The 13,407-nt window shown below is 43.0% G+C and overlaps 2 protein-coding genes and 1 long non-coding RNA gene across 3 annotated transcripts; all 3 read right to left on the reverse strand.

Moving 5' to 3' along the window:
- Positions 1-6,989: 6,989 nt before the first annotated feature.
- LOC6904030 (E3 ubiquitin-protein ligase COP1-like) lies at positions 6,990-7,619 on the reverse strand. The gene has a single exon (XM_033384786.1). The coding sequence runs from the start codon at positions 7,617-7,619 to the stop codon at positions 6,990-6,992; it is 630 nt and encodes a 209-aa protein (XP_033240677.1).
- Positions 7,620-8,241: 622 nt separating this feature from the next.
- Positions 8,242-8,493, reverse strand: LOC117185075 (uncharacterized). The gene is made up of 3 exons (XR_004470582.1): positions 8,450-8,493; positions 8,336-8,392; positions 8,242-8,265 (listed from the first exon to the last, which is right to left on the reverse strand). It is a non-coding gene; the product is annotated as an uncharacterized lncRNA (long non-coding RNA).
- Positions 8,494-12,605: 4,112 nt separating this feature from the next.
- Positions 12,606-13,235, reverse strand: LOC117185072 (uncharacterized). The gene has a single exon (XM_033384787.1). The coding sequence runs from the start codon at positions 13,233-13,235 to the stop codon at positions 12,606-12,608; it is 630 nt and encodes a 209-aa protein (XP_033240678.1).
- Positions 13,236-13,407: the final 172 nt, after the last annotated feature.

The raw sequence follows: 13,407 nt of genomic DNA on the forward strand, positions 1-13,407 counted from the left end.
ACCCGAAAAAATACCTATGGGGAAGACCGGACATTTGTTTAAATTGTTTACTCTAATTAAAATAGGCCACAATTGTGCACGAGAACTTTTAAATAATGGAAGCCCGTCAACATTAACATCAATACTTAATATATCGGGAAGATTCTGAATCACCGATAATTTGTTTAATTGCTTTGATAAACCAATATGCAAATAAGAGCCGCCTCCTATTTGCATTATTTCAGGCTTTTCATTGCTATTAAATCAAAAACGAGGGGGAACGTTGTGAGTTGCTGCGGACACCGCAACTCTACGGTTATACCCGATACTAAGTCAGTATGGCTCTCCTCCGGCAGACGCCGCTAATATTAAACGACACGACAAAGAGTGCGTGCGAGAGAGACAGAAAATCAGTCTGAGCGTGACGTCGGGCGCTGCGTAGCCACTGCAAATTGATTTGTTCCTTTTGGCTATAAAAATGATCTGATCTGATCCAGATTCAGCAATCTAATAGATATGGTCATTATCTATGATTCTGCGTTTTTAGTTTTCTCAAATCTGCAATATTGTGGATGCAACAGATTTTCGTCCTTTGTGGGGGCGGATGGGGGTGGGGCGAAATTCTGAGATATACGTTTTATAGTGACATCTTAAAGGAGTGTGTGCACCAAATTTGGTTACTCTAGCCTTAATAGTCTCTGAGATTTGTGGTTGCCTCAGATTTTCGTCCTTTGCGGGGGCGGAAGGGGGTGTGGCGAAATTTGAACAGGAAACGGTCAAGGTCCGATATCACAGGAGTGTGGATACCAAATTTGGTTGCTCTGGCTTTTATAGGTTCTGAGATCCTTGAACTCACATTTTACAATTGGCAAAACCGACCATGAAACCTGTGTGTTAGAGTGAGACAGAGCGAGAAAGAGTGAAATTGTTTTCGTGATTCTGGCTGTAATAATTATACGATCTGGTTCAGATTTTGCACTCTAGAAGATATAGTCATCTTCTACGATTCTGCGTTTTTAGTTTTCTCGTATCGTCGAAATTGTGGATGCCACAGATTTTTGCCCTTTGTGGGGGCGGAAGTGGGCGGGGCAAAGTTTTGAAATATTTTTGGAGCAGTGACATATCACAGAAGTCTGGATCCAAAACATCGTTGCTCTAGCTCTTATAGTCTTTGAGCATTAGGCGCTGAAGGGGACGGACAGACGGACAGACGGACAGACGGACGGACGGACAGACGGACAGACAGACATGGCTCAATCGACTCGGCTATTGATGCTGATCAAGAATATATATACTTTATGGGGTCGGAAACGATTCCTTCTGGACGTTACACACATCCACTTTTACCACAAATCTAATATACCCCAATACTCATTTTGAGTATCGGGTATAAAAAGGCCTAACATTCAAATTTTCTTCATTTAAAATTTTAATCAATCTAAGACGCAACTACGCTTCGGTTTGTGCTTCACAAACCACTTTTTATACCCGATACTCAAAATGAGTATTGGGGTATATTAGATTTGTGGTGAAAATGGCTGTGTGTAACGTCCAGAAGGAATCGTTTCCGACCCCATAAAGTATATATATTCTTGATCAGCATCAATAGCCGAGTCGATTGAGCCCTGTCTGTCTGTCCCTATCAGTGCCTAGTGCTCAAAGACTATAAGAGCTAGAGCAACGACGTTTTATATCCGGACTTCTGTGATATGTCACTGCTACAAGAATATTTCAAAACTTTGCCCCGCCCACTTCCGCCCACACAAAGAGCGAAAATCTGTGGCATCCACAATTTCGACGATACAAGAAAACTAAAAACGCAGAATCGTAGAAGATGACTACGACTGACTTCTAGAGTGCAAAATCTGAAAATCTGATCGTATAATTATTATAGCCAGAATCAAGAAAACAATTTCATTCTTTCTCGCTCTGTCTCTCTCTAACACACAGGTTTCATGGTCGGTTTTGCCAATTGCAAAATATGAGTTCAAGGATCTCAGAACCTATAAGAGCCAGAGCAACCAAACTTGGTATCCACACTCCTGTGATGTCGGACCTTGACCGTTTTGTGTCAAAATTTCGCCACACCCCTTCCGCCCACGCAAAGGACGAAAATCTGGAGCATCCACAAATCTCAGAGACTATTAAGGCAAAAGTAACCAAATTTGGTATCCACACTCCTGTTTGATCTCACTATAAAACGTTTATCTCAAAATTTGGCCCTACGCCTTTCCGCCCCCACAAAGAAACAAAATCTGTGGCATACACAATATTGAAGATTCGAGAAAACTAAAAGCGCAGAATCATAGATAATGATCATATCTATCAGATTGCTGAATCTGGATCAGATCAGATCATTTTCATAGCCAAAAGGAACAAATCAATTTGCAGTGGCTACGCAGCGCCCGACGTCACGCTCAGACTGATTTTCTGTCTCTCTCGCACGCACCCTTTGTCGTGTCGTTAAATATTAGCGGCGTCTGCCGGAGGAGAGCCATACTGACTTAGTATCGGGTATAACTGTAGAGTTGCGGTGTCCGCAGCAACTCACAACGCTCCCCCTTCTTTTATTTTGTGTAGTAAAAAGATTAGATTAGATTAGTGAATTAAGTTTAATTGGCTTTTGCCCCTTCGACCCGGTCAAAATCGCCGTCTTTCAAAGAAAATCTTTCCTTAAATCCCGCTGTAAAAAAAATAATCATGTTAATTATTGTTGAGAAATTACGCGCCTAGTTGTAATTTAATGTTCGTGTATATTACAACTGCCCTATTCATATGCACATGATTGTATTGCACCGCTTAAGTAACTATTTTTACGCGCATAGCTTTGTTGTTCTTGCTTGTGTCCAAAACATAGCTGTAATGTACTCACACATATAGCTAAAGCCCGCAACTGCACACGCATACATCCACATATGTGTACCGATATGCCGATATGCCTATTGGACACCGCGGGGAAAATCCTCGAGAAGATCATGTGCACAAGGCTAGAGCGAGCCATGCAGCGAGGGGGCGACCTGTCTCCAATGCAATTTGGTTTCCGCAGGCGCCACTCCACACTAGACGCGCTATCAACGGTGGCAGACATTGCAGCAAAGGCAATCGAAGGCAACCGTTGGAAGGGCGGTGCCAAAAAATACTGTATAGTGGAGACTACTTCCGGGACCGGGTGCTAATGTACGAGACTGAAGAAGGTACTAAGATGCACGAGATAACTGGTGGCGTCCCACAAGGATCGGTCATTGGGCCACTACTTTGGAACGCTATGTATGATGGCATCCTGCGTCTGCAAGTTCCCGAGGACACGAAAATGATAGGGTTCGCCGACGACGTGGCACTAGTGGCCGTAGCAAAAAATCTCAAGGATGCGGAAGTCAAATGTGACGCCTCAATAAGGAGAATCAGAGAGTGGCTGGGCTCCGCTGGGCTACAACTGGCCGACCACAAAACGGAAGTAGTCCTGATCAGCAGCCGAAAAAAAACCGAAACAGCGCTGGTGAACGTGGGATCTTGCAGGATAGAGTCCGTGAGAGCCATACGGTACCTGGGAGTGATGCTTGACACACGGCTATGCTTCCGTGAGCACCTCAGCCAGGTGAGCATAAGAGCTGCGGCACTGGGCAGGGCACTAAACAAAATAATGCTCAACACGAGGGGCCGGAAGCAAGGACGGCGGCTCCTACTACACAACGTGCTAAAGGCGACAGTACTATACGGTGCAGCGGTCTGGGCTAAGGCGGCCAACACAAAAGCCTATATGAGGAAGATTCAGGCAACATATCGGCTGGGAGCCCTGCGAGTATGCAGTGCTTTCCGCACGATATCCGACGACGCGGCTCTGATCATTGTTGGAACGGCACCAATCGACCTTTTAGCAAGGGAGGCGGCCAAAATATACTCGCAGCGAAGAGATATAGCGCCGGCGGAGCCAAATAGGGACGCTATCGGACAACGGGAGCGGCAGCAAACAATGGCCGAGTGGCAGCGCAGATGGACGGAGTCGACGAAGGGGAGATGGACGAACCCTAATCCCAAGAGTCGAAGAGTGGTGCAAGCGAAGTCACGGGAGTGTAAACTTCTACCTGACGCAACTCTTAAGCGGCCACAGTTGCTTTAAAGCATACTTGCATAGGTTTGGCCACGAAATAGACGGAGAGTGTCCTGCCTGAGACGGAACGCCAGAGGACGCGGAGCACATCCTCTTCAACTGCGCGAGATTCGAAGCGGAGAGAGAGAGTATGGAGGACTGCTGTGGAGAAAGGCTGACAAAGGAAACACTGGTGAGAGCGATGCTGGAAGACACGCGCAAATGGGATGCTGTATGCAACTGTGCGTGCGTAGTAATGCGTAAGCTACGCGAGGCCGAGCGCGCCAGAAGACGGCAGACAGGAGGGGCATAGAGTGCCCGCCCGGGCCCTGCGACGCAATACTTGACGGTCGTCCCGCAGGAGCACCTGGCAAACCAAACCTACCTACTCAAACACCTAATACTTCTTTCTATACTACTAATTCTATCCTGCTGTATATATCATGTAAACGCTTTTCCCTTCCATTTTTCACTACCTAATAAAATATGGAAAAAAAAACATACATATGTGTACCGTTTTGCATTAGACCGTCGCGACGCAGTTCTCTTTTGGCTCGACTTCTTTTGTGGAGTGGAAGTTAGTAGAAATTTCTAGATAAAACCAACCGCACGCATAGTTTGTACCGCCGCATCATCGACAAATACTTTGTAATATAACCACCAATATAAATAAATAAGCTCAATATTCAAAAGATTATACAGTCCACTAAGTCATAACCACGTCCATTACATTTTTCAAACTGCACGACATTGATGTCCCCATTAAATTCCGTAATTTGTTTATCTAATAAAAGAAAATAATGAAAAAATAATGTTAACTAGCTGCCATAGAAGGATTTCAGTTCTAGCGGCCCACAATACTAGAACACACACACGCAAAGTACGTGAGAATGCGTGTGCACCCATACATTCAAATATTCAAATAGCATCAGCATCAGATCTCTGAAAACGAAAGAAGCATACAAACACACATTTTTGTCGAAACTTATTGTGTGTGTACTCGTTGTTTGGCTCATGATGACGCATCAGTACCCGAACGCCAGAGCCGAAGTCTTTATTGACGCTAGTAAATAAGACGAATGCGCAGTCGCAGCGACGCAGCGACGCAGCAGAATGGCTACTGCGACTCTGCAGCCTATAAAAGACGTGCGCTTAGCTCATTTGGCGACTTTTTTCTCAAATTTTTCCAACCTTCGGGTCCGAAAAGTCCATCCTCACCAGTTTTCTGGCCTCCCGTTGAGGCGCTTCTTGTGTTGCGCATGCGCGCCTTGTGTCGCACTTCATATTTCCTCGCGTATTGGAACTCTTGCGAGTTGCGGTGGAGTGCCTCCTACGGTTTGCGACTGCGGTAACGCCTGTTCCTGCGATATACAACCCTTTTTAAGGCCAAAAATCGATCTTTCAATTTTTTAAAGCCATTCTCTCCTTTTTTTGGTCAGCCATTAACTCATAATATTTGTTTCTATAATATTTCTCGTTTTGCTCTCTTTTTAAGCAATTTTCACAGAACTTGATATTAATCGACTCTTTATTTTCTAATGAAACTTTATCAGGCGCTTCTGTAACGCACTGTTGCTCTAGTTCGTTTGACATTATATTATGCACATCTGCCAGTTTAATTCTCTTAGCCAGCAAAAATGTTCCTATTGGTTCATTGTCTTGTTTAGTTTCTGAAAATTCGTAATCATTACAAAGATCTGCATTGAATGCAGTTCATAAGGTATTTTCAGACAAGTTTAATGTTGGAACTGCATTCGCCTTTAATTTACACACTCCTAAATACTTAACATCAAAATGTCGGTCACAAATTCGTGCAGTTTTTTTCTTTCAGCAAATTGCTATCCAAACCACAAACCTCAACCCATTTATTAAACATTAATAAATTCTGTGGAAATTTAAATAATCTAACAGGGAAATCGGACGAACTATTTCTATACCCACTGAGACAAGAAGAAATAATTAATTTTCTACCGGTTTTTCGGTTATCTTTTTGATTAGCGAACGACATAGTATTTTATAATAATCCAACTATGTAGGTTAATAATAATATTTATAATAGTATATTCATTTTAATATAATGCACTTCACTGCGCACTGACTTTACACACACACTCAACGCATTCACTTGCCGATAAGGGGGAGAGATTCTAGCCACCCAAACGTAGAGCTTTACTCTGCACCCACTTAGATATAACAAAAACGAGCAATCTTATATAATTTAATGTAGTTAATGGGGCATAAACGCAACGTACCAGCGGAAAAACGAATCACTTGTTTTTCGCGCGAGTTACCAGTTCGTCCTTCTTCTTCTTGTAGATGGTCCTGGTTGTTCTTGTATGGGTTTATATTTCTGTCTTTTCCAAAGATTGGTGTTTGAGTTTGAATAAAGTATGACTGTTCGGTTTCGAGTTCAAAATTGAAGAGCTCTGTCTTTATTAATTCTATTCCTAGGAAGCCTTCGCAGAGGCTTTAGTACAGAGAGTTTAGTACATAAGGCATATATAAGTATAAAATGTTGCAACGGGCTAGCGTATGTGAAACCGCCGAGTCGGCATTATGCCGGATGTCGGGTTCTAGTTTCGATGTTGTTTATGTTAAGATGTGTAGGCGGTTGTTTGTGCCGCGGTATGTAGAATGTTGCAACAGTCAAAGTGGTCAAAGTGTTGAGCTGGACATTACAATGTCCGGGTTGAACGACATAGTCGTTCAGTGGAACATTGCCATGGCCCGAGGGGGTTTAGGTGGGGGTGTCGCGGTACCGTTATCGGTAACTCGCGCGCTTCTTGTCTATCCATCATTCCACGCATTCATACCCATACACACTTGCGTGCCCTTTAAGAGTATACTCTAGTACCAACTCTAGTCCTAAGGGCCTTCTTCCCTTGGAAAGAGGGAGGCTCTTGGGATGACTTGAAGGACAGGTCTACATAGTAATAGATTTAAGCTGCCTCAGGGTCGAGCGCATCCTGCACACGGGACACTTGTGAAAGCGGCGTATGACAGTGCGAATGCATTGGCGGCAGAAAACGTGTCCGCATTTGGTGGCCACTGGATCTCGGCTCGATACGCTCTCGAAACAAATGGGGCAATTGTAGGTTTCTTCCAAGGACTCGTTTGAGTCGGTGCGCTGGCGCTTCGGTCTCGACGGACCGCTGACTTCGGCATCCGATGCAGTGGGACCTGTGGTAGCGGTATTGGTGCTGGCGTGGCGGCGACGCCGACTGGTAGATGGGGCCCTAATCCTGTCTGTTGAGAGGGAGTTGGGAGTGCGCAAGCCAATCGCCGCCTCTGGAGCACGATTCGATGTTGAATCGGAGCGATTATTACGGGGCACCACCATTGGTATCCGGACTAGTATCTCAAGGTACGCAGACCTAATTCCCGAAACGATGCGATTTAGAATTCCTCCAGCAGTCACCATGGGGGGAGCAGCCCTTGAGCCCGAGTTCTCTCCATCGGATATGTTGCTGGAGACTGAAGCATTCGGGGTAGATTGCGAAGATTGTGTGCTGGTTCCGGTGCTAGAGCTAACCTGCAAATTCTCGCTGCTCATACTGTCTATATTAATATTTACATTTAAATTGCGATGTCCAAAATCAAGGGTCACCGAAATAGAGCGTGGAGTGTCTGACACGCAATGGGTCGTAATGTGCAATGAAATCGGACTTATGGCACAACAATTCGAATATTCACATAATTCAGAAAAATTTTACCAGGAACAATCGATAGCAAAACTATTATTACAACCCTGAAAAATACCAGAACGGAGTCCGGCCAACACAAAATACATCACTCAAAATAAAGTTTAAGCCGCTCAAAACGCCAGCTGGCTTGAGAATCGATTTCATTGGTGTTATCTGTAAGTGAAACATTAAAATATAAAGATAAGACAGAGAAAAAAGTCATAAAATTTAGAGTTTAGATATACTTACATAAATGTCCCTATTTAATTTTATTTTTTCTTCCAGTTCAACAAGCTCTTCCTCACGTTTTATAGGGAACTGTCCCCGAATGGGATTCAATTCCCCCTTCTCCTTTACCAGCTGCTTTATTAAAACAGTTTGATCCGCTAAAATTTGGATCACTGCATTCCATTGATCTAAGAACAATGTTGTTAATTAATTTGATTATAAAAATATTTTTCTATTAATCTTTATTAGTCTTACCACAAATAACTGCATTCCCCAATTTTAGAGTTTCTAAAAGTATATAAATAGTTATTTAGATGTATTCATTCCACTATTCATTGGAAACAAAGTTTATATTTACCCGTCGTTTTTTTGAGCTCCTCTAAAACGTCGGAGCAGGTTTTACCTTTCTCATTTTCTGGAAAAATCGTATTAGCTTTTTTGTTTATTAAGTAATATTTTAAAATATACTTACCATTGCTTTGCATAGAATAGCGTAAAATTTTTCGCGGTGATGCAATCCTTCTAAAATAAGTGATTTACAATATTTTTGTCTAAAATCTGCACAGATATATATGTACATATATATATACGGACTAAACACCCCCAGTAAAATCTGTGCTAATTTTAGGTAGTGAATATATATTAAATTTTAAATACAATGATGAAGCAATGGAATGACTAAAATAATTCCCTCATAAGGTAAACCTACGGCTGTACTTTGCAAATCTAGAAATTGAAATCTCTCCTCTAATTCTATGAATTCATTATCTACTAAAACAATTCCTTATCCGATTGAGGTTATAGGTTCCTCATAGAAACTCCTAATATTTGAAAGCCTTTGCCCTATAATTGCCCCTCCCTCTTCTTCAGTAAACCCTTTCACCATAATTGGAATATTTCCGTTAATAAAAAAAAAAATTATCTGGTTCCTTTACTGTCAAAAAAAATTATTAAAATAACACTTACTACCCACTATCTTAGGATTTCTGTGAACTTTTTTTTCTATCCTGTCATCATAAATTTTTCTAAATATTTGTTCAAGAATTTTACTAGGCTTTCGGACACATTTTTTTAAAGTTTGTGAATAGTTCTCAAATGTATACGAGGAGCCGGAAATCGGATCTCCTATTTGTGCTACGGTCTCCTTTACGTGGAATAAACTGTGTACATTGTAAGACACGCTGTTTTCACCGAATACAATTGGAAAATTGTGCACAAAGAGATCTAAAATTCGTTGACAATTTTCTTTATTGTATTCACGAAGTTCAGAGCTGCAAAGCATTCTATATGTGCAATGTAATAAAAGGAATTTATAATAAAGGTCATCACTGACTTCGTTTTTGAAGGCAATAATTCCCGTGTACAGCAAAAATTGTCTAAACTCCGTGGCCTTCCAATTACACAATTCATCTAAAGACCTAGGCTTACGCGCAAACTCTCGCGGAATGAACTTTTTTAGGAACACTAGCTTATCTGAAATGCGTTTCTTTGATTCTGTCGAACTTTTTACGACCAGCTTATTATTTACAAAACTTAACAAAATCTTACGCATCACTCCTAACTCTACCAAATGCATACAATCTAATGGAATCTAATGCATACAACACGAGGGGCCGGAAGCAAGGACGGCGGCTCCTACTACACAACGTGCTAAAGGCGACAGTACTATACGGTGCAGCGGTCTGGGCTAAGGCGGCCAACACAAAAGCCTATATGAGGAAGATTCAGGCAACATATCGGCTGGGAGCCCTGCGAGTATGCAGTGCTTTCCGCACGGTATCCGACGACGCGGCTCTGATCATTGCTGGAACGGCACCAATCGACCTTTTAGCAAGGGAGGCGGCCAAAATATACTCGCAGCGAAGAGATATAGCGCCGGCGGAGCCAAATAGGGACGCTATCGGACAACGGGAGAGGCAGCAAACAATGGCCGAGTGGCAGCGCAGATGGACGGAGTCGACGAAGGGGAGATGGACGCACACCCTAATCCCAAGAGTCGAAGAGTGGTGCAAGCGAAGTCACGGGAGTGTAAACTTCTACCTGACGCAACTCTTAAGCGGCCACAGTTGCTTTAAAGCATACTTGCATAGGTTTGGCCACGAAATAGACGGAGAGTGTCCTGCCTGAGACGGAACGCCAGAGGACGCGGAGCACATCCTCTTCAACTGCGCGAGATTCGAAGCGGAGAGAGAGAGTATGGAGGACTGCTGTGGAGAAAGGCTGACAAAGGAAACACTGGTGAGAGCGATGCTGGAAGACACGCGCAAATGGGATGCTGTATGCATTCCATTTTTCACTACCTAATAAAATATGGAAAAAAAAACATACATATGTGTACCGTTTTGCATTAGACCGTCGCGACGCAGTTCTCTTTTGGCTCGACTTCTTTTGTGGAGTGGAAGTTAGTAGAAATTTCTAGATAAAACCAACCGCACGCATAGTTTGTACCGCCGCATCATCGACAAATACTTTGTAATATAACCACCAATATAAATAAATAATAAAAGAAAATAATGAAAAAATAATGTTAACTAGCTGCCATAGAAGGATTTCAGTTCTAGCGGCCCACAATACTAGAACACACACACGCAAAGTACGTGAGAATGCGTGTGCACCCATACATTCAAATATTCAAATAGCATCAGCATCAGATCTCTGAAAACGAAAGAAGCATACAAACACACATTTTTGTCGAAACTTATTGTGTGTGTACTCGTTGTTTGGCTCATGATGACGCATCAGTACCCGAACGCCAGAGCCGAAGTCTTTATTGACGCTAGTAAATAAGACGAATGCGCAGTCGCAGCGACGCAGCAGAATGGCTACTGCGACTCTGCAGCCTATAAAAGATGTGCGCTTAGCTCATTTGGCGACTTTTTTCTCAAATTTTTCCAACCTTCGGGTCCGAAAAGTCCATCCTCACCAGTTTTCTGGCCTCCCGTTGAGGCGCTTCTTGTGTTGCGCATGCGCGCCTTGTGTCGCACTTCATATTTCCTCGCGTATTGGAACTCTTGCGAGTTGCGGTGGAGTGCCTCCTACGGCTTGCGACTGCGGTAACGCCTATTCCTGCGATATACAACCCTTTTTAAGGCCAAAAATCGATCTTTCAATTTTTTAAAGCCATTCTCTCCTTTTTTTGGTCAGCCATTAACTCATAATATTTGTTTCTATAATATTTCTCGTTTTGCTCTCTTTTTAAGCAATTTTCACAGAACTTGATATTAATCGACTCTTTATTTTCTAATGAAACTTTATCAGGCGCTTCTGTAACGCACTGTTGCTCTAGTTCGTTTGACATTATATTATGCACATCTGCCAGTTTAATTCTCTTAGCCAGCAAAAATGTTCCTATTGGTTCATTGTCTTGTTTAGTTTCTGAAAATTCGTAATCATTACAAAGATCTGCATTGAATGCAGTTCATAAGGTATTTTCAGACAAGTTTAATGTTGGAACTGCATTCGCCTTTAATTTACACACTCCTAAATACTTAACATCAAAATGTCGGTCACAAATTCGTGCAGTTTTTTTCTTTCAGCAAATTGCTATCCAAACCACAAACCTCAACCCATTTATTAAACATTAATAAATTCTGTGGAAATTTAAATAATCTAACAGGGAAATCGGACGAACTATTTCTATACCCACTGAGACAAGAAGAAATAATTAATTTTCTACCGGTTTTTCGGTTATCTTTTTGATTAGCGAACGACATAGTATTTTATAATAATCCAACTATGTAGGTTAATAATAATATTTATAATAGTATATTCATTTTAATATAATGCACTTCACTGCGCACTGACTTTACACACACACTCAACGCATTCACTTGCCGATAAGGGGGAGAGATTCTAGCCACCCAAACGTAGAGCTTTACTCTGCACCCACTTAGATATAACAAAAACGAGCAATCTTATATAATTTAATGTAGTTAATGGGGCATAAACGCAACGTACCAGCGGAAAAACGAATCACTTGTTTTTCGCGCGAGTTACCAGTTCGTCCTTCTTCTTCTTGTAGATGGTCCTGGTTGTTCTTGTATGGGTTTATATTTCTGTCTTTTCCAAAGATTGGTGTTTGAGTTTGAATAAAGTATGACTGTTCGGTTTCGAGTTCAAAATTGAAGAGCTCTGTCTTTATTAATTCTATTCCTAGGAAGCCTTCGCAGAGGCTTTAGTACAGAGAGTTTAGTACATAAGGCATATATAAGTATAAAATGTTGCAACGGGCTAGCGTATGTGAAACCGCCGAGTCGGCATTATGCCGGATGTCGGGTTCTAGTTTCGATGTTGTTTATGTTAAGATGTGTAGGCGGTTGTTTGTGCCGCGGTATGTAGAATGTTGCAACAGTCAAAGTGGTCAAAGTGTTGAGCTGGACATTACAATGTCCGGGTTGAACGACATAGTCGTTCAGTGGAACATTGCCATGGCCCGAGGGGGTTTAGGTGGGGGTGTCGCGGTACCGTTATCGGTAACTCGCGCGCTTCTTGTCTATCCATCATTCCACGCATTCATACCCATACACACTTGCGTGCCCTTTAAGAGTATACTCTAGTACCAACTCTAGTCCTAAGGGCCTTCTTCCCTTGGAAAGAGGGAGGCTCTTGGGATGACTTGAAGGACAGGTCTACATAGTAATAGATTTAAGCTGCCTCAGGGTCGAGCGCATCCTGCACACGGGACACTTGTGAAAGCGGCGTATGACAGTGCGAATGCATTGGCGGCAGAAAACGTGTCCGCATTTGGTGGCCACTGGATCTCGGCTCGATACGCTCTCGATACAAATGGGGCAATTGTAGGTTTCTTCCAAGGACTCGTTTGAGTCGGTGCGCTGGCGCTTCGGTCTCGACGGACCGCTGACTTCGGCATCCGATGCAGTGGGACCTGTGGTAGCGGTATTGGTGCTGGCGTGGCGGCGACGCCGACTGGTAGATGGGGCCCTAATCCTGTCTGTTGAGAGGGAGTTGGGAGTGCGCAAGCCAATCGCCGCCTCTGGAGCACGATTCGATGTTGAATCGGAGCGATTATTACGGGGCACCACCATTGGTATCCGGACTAGTATCTCAAGGTACGCAGACCTAATTCCCGAAACGATGCGATTTAGAATTCCTCCAGCAGTCACCATGGGGGGAGCAGCCCTTGAGCCCGAGTTCTCTCCATCGGATATGTTGCTGGAGACTGAAGCATTCGGGGTAGATTGCGAAGATTGTGTGCTGGTTCCGGTGCTAGAGCTAACCTGCAAATTCTCGCTGCTCATACTGTCTATATTAATATTTACATTTAAATTGCGATGTCCAAAATCAAGGGTCACCGAAATAGAGCGTGGAGTGTCTGACACGCAATGGGTCGTAATGTGCAATGAAATCGGACTTATGGCACAACAATTCGAATATTCACATAATTCAGAAAAATTTTACCAGGAACAATCG

This window comes from Drosophila pseudoobscura, chromosome X (genome assembly GCF_009870125.1).
Source record: "Drosophila pseudoobscura strain MV-25-SWS-2005 chromosome X, UCI_Dpse_MV25, whole genome shotgun sequence".
NCBI classification, from domain to species: Eukaryota; Metazoa; Arthropoda; class Insecta; order Diptera; family Drosophilidae; genus Drosophila; species Drosophila pseudoobscura.